This window comes from Polyodon spathula, chromosome 1 (assembly GCF_017654505.1).
Source record: "Polyodon spathula isolate WHYD16114869_AA chromosome 1, ASM1765450v1, whole genome shotgun sequence".
Lineage (NCBI taxonomy): Eukaryota > Metazoa > Chordata > Actinopteri > Acipenseriformes > Polyodontidae > Polyodon > Polyodon spathula.
In genome coordinates, this window is record NC_054534.1 from 31618283 (window position 1) to 31644823 (window position 26541).

Consider the following 26541-nt stretch of genomic DNA (forward strand, 5'->3'; position numbering starts at 1 on the left):
GGACTGATTCGTGAAAGTGATTTACAGTATAATCGTAAATCCCGAAAAACTACTCACTTCTAAATCTTTTGTAGTCATTTTTGTATTACTTTAGTATAAGTACATGTTAATTTGGATTCATATGTTGTTTTTTTTATGACTTTATGTGAACGAAAAGACCGTTTTCTCATTGTAAATAGGTACATTTCAAAATATCACTGTCCTGGTCACAAAAGCAAAGTTTGTGGGGAATAATAGCCATTTTCTATACTTTTGAGGCATAAGCAGTTAGGAACTAACACTTACTACCCAGGAACAAAAATTGTGTTACATAGTGTTACCAGAAGGCGAAAGCAAAAAGGGAAAATAAAACACAGGAACAAAAGCCAGCACAGACCGCACCCTCTCACAGGGAAAAAGCATTGAAATAGATAATGACTTTAAAAAATACTTCCTCTCATTTTTTAATTTACTTGTTCATATACCAGTATGCAGATGCTATTTTCTTAATTTGGATATCTCTCTCTCTCTCTCTCTCTCTCTCTCTCTCTCTCTCTCTCTCTCTCTCTCTCTCTCTATATATATATATATATATATATATATATATATATATATACATACACACACACACAACAATTGGTAATAGTCAATGAAAAAGAATTCATTATTCAAAACTAACAAACCCATTTTAATTTAAGGGAAGATGAGAGGAGCATTCTTATTACCTAAAGGAGCACGAAATGTGCATCTCATTGAAACAAAGGATTCTAAAAATACCCTTGGTAAGTCAAAACAATTTGCAGAAGAAAGGGCATCCTTAGAATAGAGAAGGCTATTTTGCAGCAATGTAGAATTTACTGATCAGCTTTACAAACTGGGCAAAAGATTCACTGTTTATTTCAATTCAATTTGTGATCTGTGTACTGAAACACGTTTACTGGCTCATTTAAGGATTTATATATTTAACAGATGCTGTATTTAGAAGTTATTCAGAAAGTAAATCCAAGCCAAATAATAAAGAAGTAGCAGCAACAAAAAGCACACAGAGATCAAGTAGCTGAGAGGAAGCCCTATGGATTTAATTTACTTATTTTTCAACTATCCTCCATTATTGCCAGGTTTGTAATGTTACTGTTAACTGCTACAGTTTGATGTTTCACTTAGAAATATATTACCAGCATTACAAGTCTGGTGCTTATATTAAAGCACAAAGGCATAGGGATAACACTGTTGTAATTGTATACAACTAGCAAGAAACAAATCATTTGCAGGAACAGTTTCATCATTCTGGTGGAGTCTTGCTAGTTCTATACTAGTACAATAATTGTATTCCTCTCTGAAAATGTGTTTTTTCACTTGCTTCTAAATAGGGCCCTCTAAGTTAAAAAAAAAAAAAAAAGTCAGCAATAAGACAGTGAACTTTTTGCCTAAAAAGCATAGCTGAAATCTTTTTTTGCAGGCATGCATAACATTGCATAAGGTATAGTAGTTTGTCTTCAACCAGTAGCATTTAGTGTAAACTGCCTTCATAGTAAAGGGATGTCCGCTTCTGCAAGAAAAGTTAGCGTTCATAGCTCTACTAACCACTGCTTTGTCTTTTTTAATATTTTCTTTCATCGCTGATCAAAACACATGCAAAGGTTACCTTAAGATGTTTGACATCCCACCTGGTGCCAGACATGTGTTCATCCAAGAAGACGAGGCTTCTCCTCACATTCTTGGTAAGTGGCTTCTAACATTAGAATTTGCATTCCTGCATATTTAAAAGGTGTTTACAGTTTGTCTAAATTGAGTGCATTGTGTCCATCATATAGAATGAACTCCTTAAACACCTATAATACAATAGCTTGGTCAAAAAGAAGTATTAGTTGGATGCAACCTCCTGGACATACCATCAGATTGTTTTAGGCTTAGGCAAAGTGTGTGAGAGAAAAAAAGACTGGTACACTGTTGGCGTGTCTTTGTAATGCAATACAATTTCCAATTTATGTGCCTTTTTAGGAGGGTTTACAACAAACATGTCTGTAGCCTAGGGGGCATCGTTGTATTTGAATTGGGGGGGGGGGGGGAGTGTACTAACAGTGTACTAACATGGTAGAGTTTAATGAAAGTTAAATAAACATAAATGAAGCTTACTGTTAACCCTATAGCAAAGCAAAACAGCACAGCACAGTTTAAAAAATAACTAAACAAACAAACATAGGCAGCCCATTGTAATGATTCAGTTCAATGGATGTATTGTAAAATGTAGCACATACCGTTTTTCTCTCCCAGGCAGATCTCCAATTTTATATCAAAGTCTTTGAAATCTTTTGCTTTTAACAGGTTTCTCTTGGCTTTTTTAGGCTGTGCCTGGAGCCCAGTTAATCAATAATTACCAATTACATTATCATACTATCCCACAGTTAACACTTTCTTCAAGTAATATAAAGGTTAAACATTACAACAATTTAAAGTTTGGAAATTAATTTCAAGTAATATAAGAATTAAGAATTTGTGGGAACTTGTTATAAAATATTTGTTTCTACATTTAAAAGTTCTGATGACACAATTTTAGCAGTCAGGGACTGGATGCATTCATGTGATTCAAGGCCGAATTAATGCAGCCATGTATCAAAACATTGTACAATGTACAATAATACTCGTAGGCTGATTGGCAGTCAATTTATCTTCCAACACGAACGACGCAAAGCATATGGCTAAGTCAACTCTGGAATTCTTTAAGAAAACTATGATAAAAGTTCTGGAATGGCCTTCGCAATTACCAGATCTCAATCCAGTATAAATGCTTTGGACTGATCTGAAAAAATCTGTAGCCAAATGTATCCAATCTGTCTGAGCTGAAGGAAATATGCAAAACAGAAAGGGCCCAGATTTTACCAACAAGATGTAACATACTGGTTAAGAATGATCAGAAGTGGTTGAATGCCGTAATAAAAGCAAAAGGAGGACACGTGAAATACTAAAGCAGGGGTGCCAATACTTTTGTCATGAACTAATACTTTAAATATATATTTTTTTATTATTATTTGTTAAATTAGTAGAAATTGCATAGTTAGGTTTTTTGTGTTTTATTAAAGTGGCTGAAGTTTACTACAATGTTCCTAGTCTGTTACCTTGATTTGTGGTGTAATAAGTGTAGGATGTATAGGATGGCTGTATACAGTATGTTTATAGTGTAACAGAGATTAGATTATCTAAAGTCTTTCTGTGAAACTGTGTTTTGCTGGCAATACACTGTACTATATGGCAATTGTGCTGGTGCTTACTAATATAAAGACACTTTGCCTGATGAAACCTTCATTACATAGGTCTATGGCAGGCAACAAAAACCAAAGAGCAGCTCCTGAACTCAAAATCAACGCTTTCAGACAGTCTCCGTATTTGTTTGAAATTAGAACCTCTCTGAGTAGTTGCATCATACAAAGAGTAAATAAACAGCACAAACTAAGAGGTTGTCATTTGAAGCTACTTAGTCTTTAACCTGTAGTGTTAAGAGTGGCATGATAAGAACACCCTGTAGAGCACAGTGCCTCATAACACCACGCTGGTGCATTGCTTATGATCCAGACCAGAGGCATTGTGTCCCTTACTGATGCACCCCTACACACTCACCCTGTAGAGCACAGTGCCTCCTAAAACCACGCTGGTGCTCTGCTTATGATCCAGACCAGAGGCATTGTGTCCCTTACTGATATACCCCTACACACTCACCCTGTAGAGCACAGTGCCTCCTAACACCACGCTGGTGCACTGCTTATGATCCAGTCCAGAGGCATTGTGTCCCTTACTGATGCACCCCTACACACTCACCCTGTAGAGCACAGTGCCTCCTAACACCACGCTGGTGCACTGCTTATGATCCAGTCCAGAGGCATTGTGTCCCTTACTGATGCACCCCTACACACTCACCCTGTAGAGCACAGTGCCTCCTAACACCACGCTGGTGCACTGCTTATGATCCAGACCAGAGGCATTGTGTCCCTTATTGATGCACCCCTACACACTCACCCTGTAGAGCACAGTGCCTCCTAACACCACGCTGGTTCTCTGCTTATGATCCAGACCAGAGGCATTGTGTCCCTTACTGATGCACCCCTACACACTCACCCTGTAGAGCACAGTGCCTCCTAACACCACGCTGGTGCACTGCTTATGATCCAGACCAGAGGCATTGTGTCCCTTACTGATGCACCCCTACAGCACGCATCCTGTTTTCCATGTCTCTGACATCGATGCAGAATAGCTGCAGGCTCAGAAGTATCTTCTATGTAGTCATTGTTTTATTTTAAGTGTAACTATGTACTTCTGTACTGTACTGCCAAGTAACTCCCAAATTCCCAGTTCCCCGTTTGTCACCTCTCTATCAGCGTGAAAGAATAATTTGCTTTACATTTTAATGCTGAGTCATCCCCTAACTATTAAATTGCTCCCTGTTGAGGACTGGATAACTAAATCCATAATTGCTGTGATAGTATTGGTGTAATACTTTTCATCAGTGTCCTTAAGTTATACAAGTCTATAAAAAGCAGAATCCTGGCTGCACAAAATGCCAAATAATTGCACAGTGGAGATACAGTAGATTAACTGCAATTTAGCTGCTCTATAACTACACTGTAACTTCAATTATATATTACAAAGTCACTTGTACTTGAAGCTAATTTAAACAGCTATTTAACTAGAGTGCTACACTCTGCAAGTAGTGAAGTATACCTATGTCTACAGTCATTATGTCCCATTAAGTCCCATTCTGTGTACTTTTTACTGCAGTTTTTCATATTGAAGTTATACCAGGTATATACCATACAGACCTTACAGAACTGTATGTCGAAATCACTATTATCTGTGTGTAAATGATTCCAACTAATTCATAAGTTCTTAAACTACAAGTAAAATGAATAATACACAGAGGAGAAGGAGAAGGAGGAACCTAATTTGCAGAATATAACCTAAACAGAAATGCTTTAATCACATTTAGTCGTTTTTACATAGATACTCATTACTTTACAGTAAGTATTACAAAAAAACAAGATTACATTTTGTCTAAATCTTAAAATAAATTCTGCAGCAAACTGGATATAGAGGGCACTGTATCCCTTTGACAATCTAAAGCAGAAGAGGTTAATCCAACAGCTAAAGCACACAGTGTCAAACTTCTGTTTGGTGTTGTCCATGAGGGCAGACCCAGTTAACCCTTTCTGTCTGTAAACAACATAGTGCTGCTTCTTTTATAAGCTCCTGACATTATAGTAGCTTATGTTTAACAATGTAGATGTGTCTTAGATAGGCTCTCTTTTCCTAAACAGAGGTTTAAATATCAGCCATGTTTTTTAAGTGTAACCACTATTTCAATATTCATGTGAGTATTAATTTAGAACATGTTTTTAGCAATAAGCAACACCTCTACTGAATTGTATGAGTAATGAAAATCGCTTAATTAAGCAACAGCTTTCACTTTTGAAAACAGCTTTGCATATATAACATGTCTTTAAATGTGTGTGTAACTTGTATTTGTAGTGCTGTAAAATGGCGTGTGGGGGTTAAATCATTAAGTATAGCAGAGTTACTCTGTATCTTGTTTTTTGGCTGTTTTTCAACCTAATGGTGACTGTTTTTTTATTTTTCACGTACCCTGGTTAACTTCAGCCAGTCGGTCGTGGCGACTGCAGAACTCGTCACACCCTTTTAATGTGGTCATAAGATGGCAATCACCCCGAAATTTAGGAATTCAACAAGAATCAAGCCACAGGGCATTATATTCTCAATGGCAAAGGAGAGGAAGCAAAATCTCGGAACTTTATTGACCTGGGAGTGGAGTGGGATTACATCATCGAGGAAGACATAGAGACCCTTCACACCAATGGACCGTTACATGATGCAGTTGTTGTCTTGGTAGGTTTTGCACTTTAATAAAAAAAAAAAAAAGTTTTCTCTTGCAATTTCAGGCCTACACATGTACAATAGAAGGAGAAACTGAACAGAACAGAATTTTAACATTCAGCCTCTCACTTTATCAAACATATATACAGTATGTATCGTCAAAAGATTTTTTTTTTTATGTTCTATGTGATCATTTTTATACATACAGACATAACAAGGACAAGTTGTTGCACGTTCTACATTTGGTCTGATATTGAAAACACTTAACACTTGTATCCTCTATATTAGAATGTATATTTATGAAGCTTCTGAGGATTCGGTTAGCGATACTGTCATCTCTTCTTAGCATGCAGTTATCACATTTGAATTGCTTGTGTGACCTATGCGATCCTGTTCGCTGTTCAGCACTGCCTTGTTATCCTCAAAGGAATCAGGAGGAGAGGTGGTTCTTACAGCTTATAAATTCATGACAAATAAACAAGACTGCGGTTGGAACAGGCAGCTTCACAGAGCAGTATTCTCTCTCTCCTACGGCAGTAACAAGCTTCTAACTCACACATGGAGTGCATTACCTAGTACTAGCCATGCTCCAGCACAGTGTGGTTGTGTAGTTTTGGGTTATTTTCTGAATAAGAAAATAACATTGCACAAACTATTTCTAGTAACTGGTTTTGAGATATTCCGAACAGTATTTTTGGAATAAAGCATACAATTATCGGAGCAGAGAAAAATAAACCCACCTTCTACGGCAGGAGCAAGCTTTAAAGCCGTAAAGCAAGTTAGACTCACTGATGCAAATTAATGAGTTGCCAGTTTCAGCCCCTAGGGGTCTCTCTTTTCCCAAGAATAGCATCCCACAGTCATAATGCAAGAACTTAACATTTTGATAAACTTTATTAATTTTCTTTTGGGGACTTTAAATTAACACTCTGCTACATTCATCCCCTCTTGAAGTGACCAACATTTTCAAATAATCAAACATTTTACATTTTAGCAGTAGGGAATAAAACAACAACAAACAAACAAACAAACACAAGATACAGAATTCCAAAACACTTGCTTTATGTTTAGCGCCTCCCAAGATGCAAAACTGAAAAAATAATATATAACGTCTTACTGTGGTAATAATAAACCTGGTTCCAAGAATAACACCCCACAGTCATAAAGTAAGAATGTAACATTTTGGGGAACTAAATTTTTTTTTTTTTCTTTTGGAGGGGGGTTAACGCTCTGCTACAATTGCTCGGTCACATCAACTCAAAATGACATGCCACTCAGCAACCAAGGACAGGGCTTATGTCTTGTTCTCCCTGCTATCCTACAAAACAGTGTTAATGTGCAGGGAATGTGAAAGTAGAATGTCACTTTCATAGTATAGTTCAACAATGCCAGACTGAAAATCCAGACAAAGTGTGTTCAGCTACATTCACAGTATATTACCAACTGCCAGACCACTTTATAAGCAGAAATTGATTTGAGACTCTTTGATAGCCCTGACCTGAGTTTTGTAAAAGCTGCCTGCCTATGATACATATTATAGTTTGCACAAAAGTGATACAAAAGTTCTTGCTTGGATGAATTCCTAGAACAATGGTCTGCAGGAACCATCATGTCCAATAGGGACAAATTGAATATCTCAGATAATGGAGGCGGATATGATTATCCTGGTCAGGGTTTTACAGAAGAATTGTAACCCTAAAGAGTGTGGATTTTTATGTATTAAACAATTAAAAATAATTTATTGCAAGTGTTTGTTGGAGTTGAAATAAATGTTTAACAAAAAAACTGTTTGTCATTTATCTTTTTTTCAGATTATACCTCAAGACAATGACACAAGATCAAGTTTGACATACAAATATATCATTCATGAGGACTCTGTACCCACAATTAGTACGGGTAACAACAATGTACTACAGGAAAATGCAGACTTATTCGAGTGGGCTTTGAAGAGCTGGTCACAGTGCACAAAACCTTGTGCAGGAGGTAATGCTCTCCATTTCCATGATTTACTGTTGCATTTATTATATTGCAAAGTCTTACAAATTCAATTCTAATAGCAGAATATAAAGCTGGATGTGTGTGTGACAGAAATTGTGTTTATAAAAGCATGTGTGTTTGCTTTTTCATTTCATTAATTACCAGTGTCATTTAAACACTAATGGTTGTAAACTTTGCTGTTATCACTGAATAAAAAATAACATTCTGACCATGTTGTGAGAAAGTATTATTAGATGAGACAAAGCCACTGAATTTATTGTTCTTGCAACAGTCTGTGAATAGTCTTATGAGGAGGAAAGGGTAACTGCAAGACTCTGTAGATTACGTGTCTCTTAATAGATATGACGTCAACAGAAGGAAAATTATTTGATATGATACTGAAGGATTCCTTTTGTTGCAAGGATTTTGCAGTAGCTTCATACAAGCTTTTAACTAATGAAGGGAGAGCTGTCTAACTCTGCTTGAAGGGAGTAATATGCAAGTTCTGTGTGGTGTCTTACATTGGAAAAATGAAGCACAGTGGACCTGAAAATAAAGTAACAGATTGAGCAGATTTGACCAGTCGATTATAGTCGAAGGCACATGTGCTTTGCTTTTCATTCATAGGTTCACAGTACACTAAATATGGATGCCGGAGAAAGAATGACAACAAGCTGGTTCATCGCAGTTATTGTGATGCAAACAAAAAGCCAAAGCCCATTCGCAGGATGTGTAACCTTCAGGAGTGCACTCAGCCTATGTAAGTGTAGAATGTATTACGATTTATAAACAAAATCTGTAATTTATTATGAATGACTAAATAGTAAATATTTGGTATATTTTGTGTGCTGATAACAAGCTATAATTAATAGAGAACAGAATCACTGACCCCCACACTCAGTCTCATCTTCCTCAAGCCAGTGTTACCTCATTTATTTTCTCTAGATATATCTGAATTTATGGAATTAAGAGTTTCTTTTTTTGTTTATTAGGATATTCTTTCAAAAATGTTACGTTAGGGAGTTTGTCAGATTTCGCACATACTTCTTTTATTTCTCTGAGCATACTCTTAAACTCAGGAGAGACATTTAAGTAGGACAGAGGTGTTTTGGACTCCTGTAGTGGATTGTTCATGCACTGGGCTTGCAAGGTATCCAGACAACTTTTAATCAAGAAAATTACACACTCATTTAACCTGTTAAACCCCCAGCCTCCCACAGGCAATTTCCGCCTGGAAGGCTATGGCCTTAAATAAATGTCATTATCTTCCAAGGTATAGACAGCACAGGCATGGTCAGGGCTTGAATTCAAGGTAACCCTCTGGCCATTAGGACTCAGATTTGATATAAGTCTTACTCAGTACCACACTGGAAGGAGATATCCAGAAAAAAAAAAACATAAAAAGCAAACGCCTTTAATTTGTTTTTATTCTATCGTCATTTTTTCACCTTGTAGCACATGAAAAGAGCAAGATTTTTTTTCCAGTGCTTCCCCAACATGTCTACTACACTGGATAACAGTTTGAAACTGATTGAATAAAGGGATCAAATTCTACATGAGGTTTTACAAAGCTAGGCCCAAGGGTCCCCAAACCTCTCCAAAAATGAATATTGTGTAAATCTTTATGGCCAGTCATACACTAGTTTCTTGAGTAAGTTCTAAAAGGGAGGTTACCTTCTGGCGCCACACATGCTGTACATTGCCACATTACTTATTTGTCCAATATTTCATTCAAAAGGTGGCCTTTTTGGAGAGCTTTGGGGTGCCCGGAATGTATCCATGATGAGTATGCATGACAAATACTCTCAGTTCATATGCCACAACTGTCAGGCACATTGCTCTCACAACTGTAAATACAGTATAATCGTAAATCTCGGAAAACTACTCACTTCTAAATCTTTTGTAGTCATTTTTGTATTACTTTAGTATAAATACATGTTAATTTGGATTCATATGTTGTTTTTTTCGGACTTTATGTGAACGAAAAGACACAAAAGCACCCGTTTTCTCATTGGAAATAGTGATATTTCAAAATATCACTGTCCTGGTCACAAAAGCAAAGTTTGTGGGGAATAATAGCCATTTTCTATACTTTTGAGGCATAAGCAATTAGGAAATAACACTTACTACCCAGGAACAAAAATTGTGTTACATAGTGTAATGGATCGAGTGCTTGCAAGCCACGTTGGTTCCCTGCTAATAGGCAATCTGGGCGATTCCAGTGCCTTTACAGGTTTAACAGCATTAATACTTCAACACAATAATACAGCAATGGTTATCACATACTCAGCCCTTAGGCTAGACATGCAAACTGCTAAAGTGCCCACTGCTAAATCCTAAAACATCCAATATATCGCTCTCCAAAGAGAAAATGTAAATCCTATACCTTATAGCAATGCATCAATATAAATGAGCTATAATTTTCTTACCTTAAGTGTAGTTGTAGAATACAACACGACTGTGGCAGGAAATGCCATTCCGGTGATGTCAGACCAGAAGAAGGAAGCACACAGGTCAGGTAACTGCAGTTTACAGGCGCGGCTTGCGTCGTTTATTAAATAACCCAAAATTAAAAACAATATTTAAACAAAAATAAACACTGCTCACAGAGCACAAAAATAAAAGGTTTAAACAAAAATAAATCACGAACACAAAATACAAATATAGGTCAGGCTGGGTGATTGCCTTCACTGTTCCTATATCTGCTGTTTTTAAATGAATATCTCCTCTCACTCTTCTGTTCTCCACTTCCGAACACCCACCCGGAGTGCAGACAGCTGCAGGTATTTATGCAGGTGACCATCTCCTGATTAGCAACAAATGAATCACTTAATTCATTTGGGAGATGGCCACCTTCTGCATGGGTTTTATAATGTGGATGGGGCTTCCCATCCACGCTGCAAAACAATAACAAAACTAAACACAGCTATGCCGTCATACAATAATTAATAAACAAACAAAACACATGGCGGTTCATAGTATTCTATAAACAAAATAAAACACAATACAATAAACAAATGCAAAATAACACAGGGGCAGAGGAGGAGACCCCATTCTAAAAATAAACAAACAATACAATTAAACGGCAGGGCTTTCCTACCACCCTGCTACAATGACCAAACAGCAACCAGCTTTTTCAGAGATCGTCAGAGCGTGGACCACGCAACTTGTAAGATCAAGTTAAGTGACACTTGACTGGGGTTTCACGTCAGCTTTTATAGAGTTTTTTCTCCATTTAAAACGTCAGAAGAACCAGATCCTATCTTTAAGTGAGTATATATATATATATATATATATATATATATATATTATATATATATATATATATATATATATATATATAAATATTGTTATGGCCACTGTGGGAAAAGTTTTCAACTTGCACTGCTCATGGTTCATTATCTTCCACCCCTCCTTTCCTAAAATTTAGGTTCACAGGGTCCTACATATAAAAGATGTTTTTAACATGTAGCACCAGCTCTATTTGATTATATTAACCTGGGTCAGAAATGTGTCCCTCTTAGCAGCATACTATGTTACCTTTTCAGTGTGTTGTCAATGAGCCATTTTAACTTCATATACAAATGTGCATGAACAAAGTATTGGTCAAAGACTATAAGGGTTTATCATAAGCCTTTTGAATAAAACCACAAAGCATGCATTGGCCATATCAGTTATTTTAATTTAAATTCAGGCTATAATGAACATTTGAAATAGAATAGTCTCATATTAACTATACCATGCTTGGACTAAGCCTGACCTCTCTCTGTTTCTAAAAAATCCCCTGTGCAAGCAGTTTTCAGACACCCTGTTTACCTGCAAGGATAGTTTTCTAAGTAATATGCAAGCACTTTTCCAAATTCACCACATTAAGTTATTTTTGGTCAGATTTAAGAGAGCCTCGAATCGGTATCTTTTAGGATAAGAAAAAAGCTTACATCCTATTTTTTTATAACTAAGCTCTCATTATTTTCTAATAATATAATGAGATACATACTCCTATTTTCTTAAAGCACCTTCCGTTGATTATCATTCAGGGTTGGCAAATCTGCTTTTAAGAGCCAACCCTGAATCCTGCTTTGAGGTGCCAAAGACTAAGCCTTATCTTTTGAAGATCTAGTGCGCTCTATACTGTGTGTCTGAGACAAACTTTTAATTCTTTCACTTTTAAACACAACAGTTTCCCTGTAAATAAATTAATTTGTTCATTACTGCAGTAAAACTTAAATAAATGCAACAATGTGGCCTTTTTAGTTTTAAATGTAACTGTCCAACAATTGCTTTTTCTTCTGTAATACAAAAGCCTCCGTATTTTTGTCTCACAAACATCATCCCAATTAAAGTCGCTACCATCCTGATAAGAGCTTGAACTGTAGACAACTCTTCTAATTTAAATGAAATCCTCACTTCGGCTGCCAAGTTTTCATTAATTTCTATAATATAATGATGAGAACGACATTTCCCCATATACTCCCTTATTCTGGTACCAAAAGGTATTTCAGTAGTTCATTTTTAAAAAGATCGCTCATTATACAAAGGACTTGGATTCAAAACTGCTGATTACCAGCAAGTCTCGCTTTGCCTGCCAAAACCTATTTTTTCATGCCCAGCACAGCCTTGCTGCAAGGTAAAGAAGAGATCACAAAATTAATTATTTTCCTTCAGTAAGTCAGTAAAAAAACTGTGTACTAAAAGTTATTAAATACAGTTTACACTTTATTGTACTGTATTCAAACATATAATACTTATTTTCTGTTGTTATTACTATTTTTTATTACACTAAAGCTCCAAACAGGCAAAAACAGTTGTTAGTCCAAATATTTTTTTCTTATTAGAACAAAATACTTTTTAAAAACTCTGTGCTTATTTGAAATACAATAAAATAGGTATAACAGTTTTTTTTAGCCTTAAACATTGTTCTGTCTAGAAAGGGTTACTTTTTTCTTTTTGTTAGGTTGCAATACTTAGCCTCTGTGTTTATTTCCCTGAAAACTATGACTTGATTTTCAAGCTAATTAAACCAGATGCTGGCTTCTGCCAAGGTTAACACAGGCTTCCATGCACGATAGTGCTTATTAATTTTAAAGATAGGGGAGGCCCTATTTTTGAGTCTAACCAGCTTCCAAGAGTGTATGCATTCGAATAACAAAGACAAACAGACAAGCTTTTTTTCTAACATTAACATTTGTTCAGTTTTCTTAATTTAAATTGTTATTCTGCTTATAATTTGCTACAATAGTATTTCTACTGGTTGTATATTCTTTAAAACACAGTACAATTATTACAATATTCTGACAGTGTCAGTTAGTACTGAACTTCTCTCATTTTTAACTAATATTTTCTTTCAACAATAATAATTTTATTTGTGTAATGGTTTAACTTTAAATTATTTTATAACATGTATTTCGAATTCAGATACTTCAATATAGCAGTCTCTTTTATAAATTGTAATTTTATTTTACTCCATTAATATACATAGAAGGCAAGAGGTTTTTTTTTTTTTTTAATTAGGCACCTGCTTGGCAGCAAATCAACCCTGAACATTAAACTTAGGACTGCTTTACTCTGATATAGAATAACATCTAACAACGCGACTCCAATTGAATGATTGAGTAGCAGTCCAGTCTTGGTACAGCTGCATAAAAGCAGCATGTTTTCACTCACTCAGGGTTGTGTGTTCCATGAGTGGAGAACGGGATTGGAGACAGAGGCAATAATAAAATAATAACGTAAAGTAAATCATAAATTCAGCTCACAGTGTTTGTCTGTGTAGTTTGTTTTTGTTTGTCTCTTTGTGTTGGCTGCCAGTGCCGTGTCCTGTTTTTGTCCTGTTTTATTTTATAATAATAAACCGTGCAGCAGCGCATCCATTTATCATTTCCTCTCGCAGTACTGTGTGTTTCTTCTGGTCTGACGCCCCCACTACAGCCGTCTTTGTCACAGGGAGGTTTGGAACTTTCAGCAGGTCGGCCTGACATTACACATTCACTAATAATATTTTTCTACTGTTACACTAGAATAAACAGGAATATGGAATCCTACAATTTTCTTATAGACCAATACAGATTACATTATAAAAAATAAAAAAAAAAATTGGAATAGTTTGTTTTAACAGTTTGTTTAATATTGCTGCTGACTTTATGTTCTTTTAAAATACATTACAGTCATTACAATATTTGTTGCAGTTTTGCAAATGTTTAATTTGTATCCCAAAGATCAGCCTGCTTCCAGTAGCTGTGACAGTCTTGGGTCAGTTTCTGCTCGCAGTGAGTCTGTCAAAGCCACAACAGGTGTGGGTGTGTGAGCTTTAATAGCCTGATACTTGCAAAAAACTTAAATCTTGTTAGCTGGGCTCCCATCTCTACATTGTCATTCCCATCGTCAGTGGGAAGACTTCAAATAAATTAAGCTGTTTCTATCAAAGAGCTATCCGTCTCTGCTGCATACAGATGAGTTTTAGGTTCACTCGTGACAGTTTCCATTTCTATAAAGATAAAATTGTGTCCCATATGGTAGTGAGATACACAAACATGAAAACCTTTTAAAAACAACAACGTGTTAAATCATCAAATCAATCACTAGAATAGATAAAGCATTCATTTAAGAGAGAAATGGCTGGGGATAATACAGAAATGTTGTCACTATGCCATGGCAAGATATGAATAAATGTTTTTACATCACCCAAAAGAATTAACTAGTTTTGCTTCATAAAGGCGATTGAATAACCTGCTGAATAATGTTATGTTAACATATTGATGCATACAGACTGCTTTGTAGTTTTCCCATGTACTTAACTGACACAAATTGAAAAATGACAATATCTAACATAAAATACTGTACTATTATTATGGCTTCCAGTAGGCTTTTGCAGTATCATTGTGTAGTTTATATATGTACTAACTTTATGTATAGATTTAATACAAGTTATAGTGTGTGTTTGTTTGTTTTTGTTTGTTTTTTCGTTTTTTTAATAATGTCTCAATCCTAAAATTGTAGGTGATGCAAAAATGTGGCCACAGCTATATGATTTAATAAATAGTTTCAACTAAAGGATTGTTTCCAAAAATATGCACCTTATTATGACAACTGATGCTTAAAGGGATATGTTTTGGTTCATTATCTGTTGCTTGAGGATTTTACTGTCATCGTTTCCTTCTCAGTTGGATCACAGACGAGTGGGAACACTGCACTAAAACCTGCGGAAGTTCTGGATATCAAATCCGTACAGTGCTTTGCATGCAAGTCCTTAATGATGGAACAAACCGCTCAGTTCACAGTAAATACTGTAGTGGGGAAAAGCCTGAAAGTCGAAGGTCATGCAATAGAGCTCCATGCCCTGCACAGTGGAAAACTGGATCCTGGTCAGAGGTTGGTATAGACTGTTTGTTGTTAAAGGATGATTGTTAAATCTCATTCACTGTATAATCAGTAGCTCACAGTAGTTTATACTGGAAACTACAGTATGTTTATCAGCGCCAAATCACATTTGTAATCTCCTTTTTTTTTCTTCCCCCTGCGTCTGGTAATAAAGATCTTTGGGTTCATTGTTTGTTTTTGTACTTTTATTTTGGATACACAATGTTTAAGTACACAGCTTTTACAGCTCAACAACTGAAGTAAAACAGAGCTATAGTACTTAGTATTTAGAACCAATATGCAGAACCCAATTTCATACAGCATTGTCTTTGAAATCTCTCTAGTCCACAATAAAGTTTTTAAATATAAGCAAAGAACCAAAGGCCAAAAAAGCAATAAACCTTAATGAGCTTGCCTTTGAATGGCAGAATGCCAGTTTGTCAACTATAAACATTGAGCCAGATATGCTGTGCAAACTGCTACCAGGTTTTAAGGGCAGCCTCTGCTTGCATGGGAAGATCAAATCTCTGTTAAATATGTATGAGTTCTAATCAATTCCCTGTGGCAACAATAAAACAAGGTCCACCATGAACTTAACAGTGGACTACCAACCATGCTTTCCTCGATAAGGCCTGTAGGCAAACTTTTTTTTTTTTTTTAAGAATAATGAAAAATGAGTAATTACTAAAGATAAGTCTCTTTATGGGTAGTGTTCATCGTTTGAATTCCTTCTATTTTTAGCCTTTAAGCTTACTAGGTAAAAGATACTGCTGTTGGTTTTGAAAAGGGCGCTGTTAATTATAAAGGATTATAGAGCGACATTATTTTGAGTTTTTTGAAGTACAGCTTAGCTTTTATTTCTTTGAATTTAAGCACAGATTTCAAAAATAAAATGTATCATGGTAGGATGTACCACCACTTAACTTGTACACATGACAAAACATACAGATTATACTGAAATTTACTGAACAAAAGTAACACATTATTGAATGGCTCACAATTTTTGTTCTCCCCAGGAAAGGACACATTTTCAGAAACCACTGCCTTAAGGGGTGTATCTTTTGCTTTAATCAGAAAATGACAAAATACTTTAAATCTTCCACCTAAAAGAAACCTCTCTAGTAAAATCTTTACTGCCAGTGTTCCATAATAGAGAAAAAATGTTGGAATTATGTTAAACAAGTTAAGGTTATGTTGTAGTCATATCTAATAGAGAAAACATGGCTTGCATAAGAGGCTTTTTTCCACATTCCCAATATCAAGGAAACTTTGCAGACATACAGAGTCACGTGCACTGAAGGAAAACAAAATGAATGACCTCGCCTGTGAGCTAGTCCAAGAAGACGAATGTTCCTAACCATGCTGTGGACTTATGAGCACAACCAGCAGGTGGATTACTTAACAATCTTGATCTGGCTGGTCATCTGAGTCCCACCAGCATCATGGACATAATCAAGAACAGGGTCTTCATGTGCTGCAGCACAGGTAACCAGACTTGACATACCAAATACCCCGAAGTACCAAATACCACAGGACAGAGGCAGTGTGGGAGCAACATCTCACCGTCTTGACTCCAAACCTGCAGTATTAAGATGTTATTGGCTGCAGACCATCACTGTCTTTGCGTCCCAGGAGTTGACCATCTGGAGAGGAGTTCCCTGCAGTGTACGATCTGCCTGATTCAGCTGGTACCCATGGCAGTCCATTTTTGTGAGGAGATGATCTCTTTCTTTTTGAAGCTCAAGGTCATTGGATGAGTGCAGCAGTGCAATCACGGAGAACATCATCACCTTCAGAAACCATTTTCAAAGGGCAGTCTAGTTGCTCAGATAATGGATGTGAAACATTCTCGCCATTCTAAGCAGGAGACATTTTTGAGTTGCCCACATCAATACAAGTGGAAAATGAGAGAACATTTCTAGTGTTCAGCTCCTTTTTCCGTTCCTTGGTTCCAAATTTGTAGGATTTTTTTAATTGATATTTTTTAGGGTGTGTTCACACTGTGGCTCCAACAGCTTTGCCCATATATGTACCTGTGTCTTTCACAATGAACCTCTCTTTGTAAACATTATAAAATTACCTAATGTATCACAAATGTTTTTTTTTTAAACCGTCTATCTTCAATCAGGAATCAATACACGTAGTTAAACATTTTCAAAACCATTGTTTCACTTTTGCCAAATACCATGGCTTAGACTGCAATTCAATTGTATAGGCATACACATATTTACTGTATTACTTCAGGAATATAACATACTTAAATAATGTACACATGATCTGCTTTTAAACAAACCATGCATAAATCACAGCATGGAAATAGACATTGACAGATCCATGAACATTAAGCATAGAAACCCTAGGCTATGGCTTGATAAATGAGCATGCCATTGCTGTTGCTGTATCTCGTTCATACACTGCCTGGTGGACAGCTATTCTCCTCCTGCATTTATCAACATGAAACAATGCAAGAATTAGCCACATGAATTAACCCAGTTGCCTTAGAATTTAATCAATACCCATTGTAATACTGACATAGCTCTTTTAGAAATAATTTGTCATCAGTATATTTAGGATTGTACTTGTCTAATATGCTTGTGAATAAAAGTGTTCAGACATTTTTATTTTTCTTGGGCTTTGGGATTGATCTGCATATTAAGAATATTTTCAGTTTATTTGTGTTGATAAAACAGTTTTGCGTAATGACAAAGGAATATCTAAATATGATTAAATGTTAAACACTTGAGATGACAAAGCTGATATCTGCAGTAAAGTGAAATACTTTTAAAGAACCAGGCTAGTAGGTTGAATTCTGTAATGTTAATGTGTAGGTGCAGTTAATTGTCAAATGTTGTTAAAACAAACTGGGATTAGCCGAATTTCCTAATACTAAGAATTTTCTACAAGGTCTCAGCTAAATTTAGCAGTTGCTTATTGTAAATTACTTCTTAGAATACAAATTCATTTAACACGAATGTCCTGTTAGTACAAATTATTTTGGAGCCCTCCCAGGGAAGAAAAATATAAATAAAACTAAACACCCTAGTTCGAAGAACTGAGTGTAAAGGATATCGGGAAACGTATTAACTTGCATCCAGGTTAGCGCTTCTTCACTGTATGTTAGTGCTGTCTGTGGACTGCAGATCCTATAATGCATTTCAAGTTGGCATACTTTCTCCTGCAAAAACATGCACTATCCTTGCATACAAGAAACAGAAAACAGGCTACACAGTACAGGCTTATGAACAGATACTGTGGATGCAAGTCGTCAATGTTTCTGATTTGCTCAATACCCTGACGTTGAGGACACTTTGCTTTTGTGGTTTCAAAATGTTATGATCAGAATGGAACATGCAGGTTTAAAGTGCAGTTCATTTGCAATGTATACTTTTTAAAATTATTTAAGTACACAGCACTTTTAAATATATAATACTTTTCATTGTTAATCTGAATTTCTGATAAGACTTTTTTTTTTTTTTTGCTGGTCCCTTGAAATTTATATTAATGAGAATTGACTATAGTTATTTCCTGCTATTTATGTTTACAGTGCTCTGTAACATGTGGAGAAGGAACTGAGCGCAGATCTGTCACATGTCGCACAGGGGATCACTGTGATGGAGAGAAACCAGAATCTGCCAAAATATGCACACTTGCTCCTTGCAATGGTATGTAAATGTTTGTATTCAAACAGAATTTAATTGAATCAAAAGATTTGTATGCTTTCCTGGTATCTCGGCTCATCCGGACAGTTTCAGATTATGCTGAGATGCACAGACTTCACAAAGTATCCATACATCTTGGCAATGTGTAACTAGACATGCTGTTGTGTGTTTCATTTTTACTCAAGTACATTATTACATAATAGTTTGTATTTGACACTTAATGAATTACTAAGTTTTTTTAAGTCTATGTTATCAGTAGCAGAGCCACGCATGCGTGAAGGTTTCACTTCCACAAGGATCTTGCTAGCCACTTCATGTTATTCTGTTTAGCCACATTTCTGTTCTTTGAGCCACACCCTGAGTCAGATTGCAGCAGGGATGAAGAAACATTTGCTCTAATCAACATTTGGGATGACGATTTAATCCAGAGAAGTTTGGAGGGAAGCATCCATAACAAGCACACCATTTTGATAGCCTGAACAGATGAAAGGGTGGTCATGTAAATGTTGCTGCTTCTGGAGCATTGCATACACGCACTGTGTACTTGTCACAAAGGTCAAGCCTGGTTCTTCAGAAAGCAGTGTGAAATCACATAGCTGACCCGCATGACACCAAGTTGTGACCCGGGTAGAGCATGCCAGTGTGAAAGGGCTTTGGACTGTTGATTAAAACAATGATATTACTACGTTGCTAACTTTTTTTTTATTTAAACAAAATTCCACAGGAGGTTTGTGTTTTACAGAAGCACTAGGTGACAATGCTATGAACTCTAGACCAGAAGTCTGTATTTTCATTTCCTTGCTCTTTGAAAAAAAAAAAAAATATTATTATAATAATAATAATAATAATAATAATAATAATAATAATAATAATAATAATAATAATAATAGTTTCTGAGTTCTCGTCCTTGTTTGGTTGAATGCCCATGTCTTTATTTGGAATTTATTATTTCTTCTTTGTCATGGTGAGACTGATAATGGTAGTGATTTGTTTTTAAATGAAGCTGCCCATCCATTAATTAATCTCATTCCAAGTTTTACTCTAAGCCTAATTGTTCACAATTTAGCTTAATTAGACAAACTGTACAAAGGAAAGACTCTGGTCTAAAATTGTACCTGCTATTGTCTTCATATTTAGTTCTATACACTAAAGACTATTTTTTTTTTTACTTTTCAATGAACTAGCTTTTCAATGTTCTAAGCATAATCTGTTTGGTTTTTTTTGCAGATGAACTATGTACGGGAGACAAGTCTATATTTTGTCAGATGGAGGCGCTCGCAAGATATTGCTCTATCCCAGGATACAGTAAGCTTTGTTGCGAGTCCTGCAGCAAGCACACTAGCACCCTCCCCCCTTCATCCCTGCCTGAGGTAGCTAACACCGAAGATGAAATCAGCTTTGATTATTCTGTTCAGATTCCTGGACTCATAACCATACCAACCTCCACACAAAATACTTCAGTCTCTGTTTCCAACAGAAAAGGCTCTCAAAGCCGTAGATCAGCCACAGAAGGTGATCGGGTTGTTTCTTTAGCTGATGAGAAGTCAAAATCTACAGATTCAAAAAAAGTTAACTCAGCAGGCAGTAAGACTTACAGGTTGGTAGCAATGCAATACCAGCCTCGTTCAAGCAAAACCACCAGTAATTACTCTGCATTGGTAGTCGATAATCCACCACCTGAAAGTAACAGCAGTTCATCAGTCCCTCTGTCACCTGAGGCATTTACAAGGAAGACTGAGAGACATGTGGACAGGAGGTGGCCCACCAGGTCTTCTACTGTGGAAAGATGAAGGTGGGCACCTGAATAACAAGGACTATTTGTAAAACCAATGTGGACATAATGGTGCATCCTGCAAAAAATTCATTTTTAAATCCACAACATTTATAAAAATCAAAAAAATTGTAAAAGTGCTGGTTCACTTGTATGTTATTGGCTTCCTGTACCAGTAAATCAGTAATTTGTCTGTAATGACTGGAAATGCACCAAAGATATGCTCAAAAAGGATGGATTACTTTGGCTGTTCCTCTAATAAAAGTCAAGGAAGTTTTGCACTTCAGCTGAAGTTATAAAATATATATTTAAAAAAAACAAAAAAAAATTTAAAAAGATAAGTTATATAGACTATACCGGACTCCAGCAAATTTGTTGTTTTTACTAATTTGCCTGTTTTTGTTAAATATTAGATATTTATAAGCAACTGCAGCTGTTGTGTAAATAATGTATATGCAAAACATCAGTAGTATTTTTAAAGAACGCAAGTTGTAATGATGCGTTCTTTTTAACATAGTTACATGGACATTATATTGGGTGCCTGCCATTCCTTAACTTATTGTTTATAGAATAAAAATGTAATGATTCATTGTACATGGGCTTAAAGACAATAAGTTAATATGATCAAATTTCAATTTCAGTTCGTTTTCTGAAAACATCTATAGTGTAGACAAAAAAAAAAAAAAACTGCCAAAAACATAAGAACAAGCTATACTTCTATGTCAAAAGATACACTCTATACCACTTCATTTTTCTTTGAATAGTTTGAATGGTGCTAGCTTGAAATTACAGTGCTGTAAAAAAAAAATCTGTATTCTAGGTACTGTATCCTTACAAAATAATAGAACTCAAGGAGTGATAGGTGAGTAGTGCAAAATAACGTTTTCATTTACAGATGTCATTCATACTCTGTACGTTCCAAAAGGCAGATAAGCTTTCAAGGTTATTTTTTTAAGTTTTGTAGGGAACTTTTTAAGTGCCATTTATACAGTAGACATGTTGCCTTTAAGTTAGTTTGTGATTAAAATAAGTAAATAAATGGGTGAGAGCTATTTATTTCAACAGGTATCACCTCACTATCACAATGCACCTGACTGCAATAGCAATTTATATCAATTTTATCAGTCTATTTTTCAGTTCAGACAGTCATACTTTCCTGTGTGTTCCTGTATAGTACTTGTATATAGTACTGAGAACCTAAAATATTTATTAAATATTGATGTTCTTATAGTATTTTATGTAGTAAATAATATGATAAAAAGCAGTGAATAACTATTTGCCAACATATAGAAGGAAAAATTACACATGGTACGTGTTAAATGCATGTAACAATGACCATAGCTGACAAAACTAAATCTAAAAAAAAAATGTTTAAATCTAAGAAGCATTTTTAAATTAACAAATATATGACAATGGTTTTGACAAGCATTTTAGGGTTTCAATCGTTTACTAAAAAATTGACTTGCAATTATAATATTTGTAAAGTTTCCCTAGACAAAGCTGTTTTTTTATCACAGCAAATGTAGAACTAAAGAAACATTAATATTCTTTTTTCGTTGTTATTATTATTATTATTATTATTATTATTATTATTATTATTATTATTATTATTATATTATTATTATTGTTTATTTTTAAAAAACAAAATCATATGATTGTGAAATTATCTCCATGATAATTTGGGGTAGTTGAAGGAAAATATATACAGTAAGTGTAGTCGTCAACTAACAATGTTGAAGCTCATAGTGCTACACTGTGGAAGTCTTTTTGTTGTCTTGCTTGTCATGTAACCCCTTGACTCATTGCCTCTAAAGAATTGCTGCTACCTTTATGCAAGGCTTTCTATGGTCAAAGAGAAGCTAGTATTTTATAGATTTTATATTGACAATCCCTGAGCCTCGAACAGATATAGTATATATTATGTATGTATCCCTGGTACTCCCCAAATGTAAAAATATGAATGCAGAGATTCTTTGTATTATTTTTTACTGTTGTTTTGCTTGTTTTGTACCAAGTCATTTTTTTTCTGTTTTAAGTGTACACTACTGATGCTGTTTGTTGTATTGGGGAGCACATAGCAATAAAGTCTTAACAAAACTTCAAAGGTGTCTCTTTTGTGTGAGGTTTTAACTTTAGTTCAGTGTACCTCTACAGTCCTGTCCAGTATTCTAGCACCAGAGTAATGGGATTTGTTCAGAGCCTCTTCTCATGGTATTGTGAGCTAATTCACTGGCCAGATCACTGTCTGCAATTTTGGTAATGGATTAGTCTGCTGGGTGCTCGGTAGTCTAATGGGCTGGATAACACATTAGCCAGTGTCACTGTCACCTTTTTATAATATTTATAAACATAATGTACTGAATAACCAAAAACATTCACTGTACAAACACTGTCAGACACACTGAAAAACTGGTAAAATGTATTTTAGATTGCAACAGAACAAAATCTAAATGGATGTTATTTATCAGTATTAACCTGAATCCATTTAGAATTTTACTGTGCACGCTGAACTAGCTTGGAGTTTCATAGTTTAAAAAAATAAATCAGGCTACACAGCAGTGTATCCCAATTCTGTACTGGATAACATTTCTCTTTCAGGGAACCAGGGTTACTGTTATATGACCTTTTCACTGCTTCTGTTCCGCTTGCCATATCAATGACACAGACTTCTGCTTTTAGATGACTTCACAGTCATCTTTCACTTTAGATTTTTTCAAACCATGCAATAAAGACATTTCTGTTTTACTTCATTCTTACAAACCATTTGATCAGAGATGTCATTACCATTGCAAAAAAAAAAAAAAAAACATATTCTGAGTTCAGCTGATCTTCATTAAGCCTGGGTAATTTACATTGGTTAAAGAAAAATTGAAGTTGAATTTGGTGAAATTCAGGGGGGTGAACCAGGGCTTCACTATATCCTAATTTCACTTGTCTATCATCACTGACTCCCTATATAAACCCAGTCACAACTCAACTCTTTCTCTTGCGTTAGCTTTTTTCCTCCGCCTCACATTTTTTCATATGCCGTGCCTCTGTGTCTCACTTTCCCGACCTAGAGATCCCATAACTCGACAGGTTCTTCATGTGGTCAGAAGGGACCACCGGTCACACTATTCTTTCACAGCTCATGTGCTTTATCTTGCCTCATGAAAGAAGGCTCTGTCTTACTTCCACCTTTATCCTCCTTGGACGTGGCCCTCAGACTCTTAGTGTTCGAGTCCCGTAACTAACAATTATTTTTGTTCTTTCAGATTCCCTTGTCCTCCTTATGTCAAGGCTACCGTCCTCTAAGGGTTGAACCCAGTCGTTAACTGGGACCCAGTCTCAAGGCCAAGTCTATAACTACTCCAAGAAGTCACAGGACTCTGTTTTCAGGGGTCCAGAGGCCAATAGAGCCAGACTCGACTCCATAGGGAAGGATCTCTAGATTGTAGTCCAGCCTGTCCTTTTCTCTCTCTCTCTCACCTGCTCTAGAGGCCAAACCTTGAATCCTAAGTTGCAAAACACTCCCTTCCTCTCACAGCCCTGGTGCCCAGCCTATGAATAATTTAGACCACTACACTCATAAGCAGCATTCATTAAAAAAGACAAATACAGGTCACTTAACCCTTAGCAGTCCATTTACTCAGCACTTGTCAGGCAGGTCAGATGTTAAAAAAAAATATTTTCAGAGTAAAACAGGTTTAAAAGACACTGAATCGCAAAAGGACACGCAGTACTGCATCTCCAGCCAAGCCCCACCCCTTGTTCGCTGTATTTTTCACATACCTCTTTATAGACGTGCATACTGATAAACTCCTCAATAATGTGATCCTAGTCATTATTTTATTGCTATAACATCTCAAAAAGCTCTGCAAATGTCTTTGATATTCTTTGAGCCCTGGATGCAGAAGCACCTATCTCCTTTGTTTATGTCCTTGTTATCTTTGTGGCACATGGGGCTGTCAGATACTCCCTTTTTTTCAGCTTCGCTCGGCTCATATTGGTCTCACTCGTCCATTGAAATGTTTTCTCTTTTTGATGATGTTGGACAGTGTCTGACATAGGACCGCAAAGGGTTAATGTTTTGGGTAAGAAGCTTTTCTCAACAGTCAACGATTCTAAAAAGGAAACTCTTTCTTTAAAGAGAATGAAATATAATAAAACCAACATGCCTCAGGGTAGATTCACTTAACTGAAATTGCTAAATCATCCAAGATGGCTAGAGCAGTCGACAGAAAATTGAGAAGCCTAAAAACTTGTAGCAGAGGCAGCTCTATTTCAAGATGGGGCTGTGTGGCAGTGTGGCAGGGGGAAAGCTCTGCCGAAGCATGAGTGTGTGTGTGTGATGTGGGGAGTGGGGGGGATAAAATCCACCCTGCAAAAACACCTGGGAACGGTGTATACAGTGGATCTCAAAAGTATTCACCCCCTCCCTTGGACTTTTCCACATTTTATTGTGTTACAACATGGAATCAAAATTGATTTAATTAGGAGTTTTTGCCACTGATCAACACAAAAAAGTCCATAATGTCGAAGTGAAAAATAAAATCTACAAATTGTTCTAAATTAATTACAAATATAAAAGAAAATAATTGATTGCATAAGTATTCACCCCCTTTGCTATGACACACCTAAATAAGCTCTGGTGCAACCAATTGTCTTTAGAAGTCACATAATTAGTTGAATGGAGTCCACCTGTGTGCAATTAAGGTGTTTCACATGACTCCAGGTTAAATACACCTGTCTCTGGGAGGTCCCACAGTTGATTAATACATTTCCTAACAAAAACTACATCATGAAGATGAAGGAACATTCAAAGCAAATCCAGAATATGGTTCTTCAATAGCACCAATCAGGGGTAGGATAGAACATTTCCAAGGAATTAAATATCCCTTGGAGCACAGTAAAGTCCATTATTAAGAAATGAAGAGAATATGGCACAACTGTGAATCTGTCTAGAACAGGCTGTCCTCAAAAACTGAGTATCCTGGCGAGAAGGGCACTAGTCAGAGAGGTCACCAAGAGGCCTATTGCAACTCTAAAGGAGTTACAGTCTTCCACGGCTGAGCTGGGAGACACTGTGCATACAGCAACAATAGCCTGGGTGCTTCACAAAACTGGTCTTTATGGGACAGTGGCAAAAAAAAGCAATTGTTGAAAAAAACTCACATCAAATCTCGCCTAGATTTGCCAGAAAGCATGTGGGAGAGACTGAGACCAAGCGGAAGTAGATTCTATGGCTTAAAAACAAAAAGGTCAATGTCCTGGAGTGGCCCAGTCAAAGCCCGAACCTCAATCCAATTGAGACTATATGGAAAGAGTTGAAAATCGTTGTTGACAAAGGTCCCCATACAACTTGACGGAGCTTGAGCAATTTTGCAAAGAAGAATGGGCAAAAATTGTAGTGTCCAGATGTGCAAAGCTGGCAGAGACTTATCCAAATAGACTCATGGCTGTAAATGATGCCAAAGGTGCCTCTACCAAACTTTCACTCAAGGGGGTGAATACTTATGCAATCAATTATTTTCTGTTTTGTATTTGTAATTAATTTTGAACAATTTGTAGATTTTATTTTTCACTTTGACATTATGGACTTCTTTGTGTTGATCAGTGGCAAAAACTCCTAAATAAACCCCTTTTGATTCCATGTTGTAACACAGTAAAATGTGGAAAATTCCAATGAGGGTGAATACTTTTGAGAGCCACTCTAAATAGGGTGATCATGGGTGTTAGTAGGTTGATAAGGATTGATGTTGGTGTTAGAGGAGGTGGAGATATGTGTTCTGTGCTGTCCCATTCTGTGTTATTTAAGTCTGTGAGTGTTTTGTATAGGGCCCTTATGCATGTTATTTTGTTAATGCGTTTTTCTTCTGTGTTTCGTGTTTTGTTTATTTATTTATTATTATTAAAGTGTGCATTAGCGCTTCACTGTAC

At 36.1% G+C, this 26541-nt stretch overlaps 1 protein-coding gene across 1 annotated transcript in view; it reads left to right on the plus strand.

Annotated features, from left to right (window-relative positions):
- The window catches only part of LOC121317269 (A disintegrin and metalloproteinase with thrombospondin motifs 3-like), a 101610-nt gene extending 78884 nt beyond the window's left edge, over nt 1-22726 (plus strand). Inside the window, exons 16-23 of the mRNA XM_041253019.1 lie at nt 1620-1700; nt 4489-4496; nt 5716-5871; nt 7671-7842; nt 8464-8596; nt 14997-15204; nt 18737-18854; nt 20079-22726. Coding sequence (XP_041108953.1) covers nt 1620-1700; nt 4489-4496; nt 5716-5871; nt 7671-7842; nt 8464-8596; nt 14997-15204; nt 18737-18854; nt 20079-20641 — 1439 coding nt within the window. The 3' untranslated portion in view covers nt 20642-22726. The remainder of the gene's footprint in view (nt 1-1619; nt 1701-4488; nt 4497-5715; nt 5872-7670; nt 7843-8463; nt 8597-14996; nt 15205-18736; nt 18855-20078) is intronic.
- The last annotated feature ends 3815 nt before the right edge of the window (nt 22727-26541 follow it).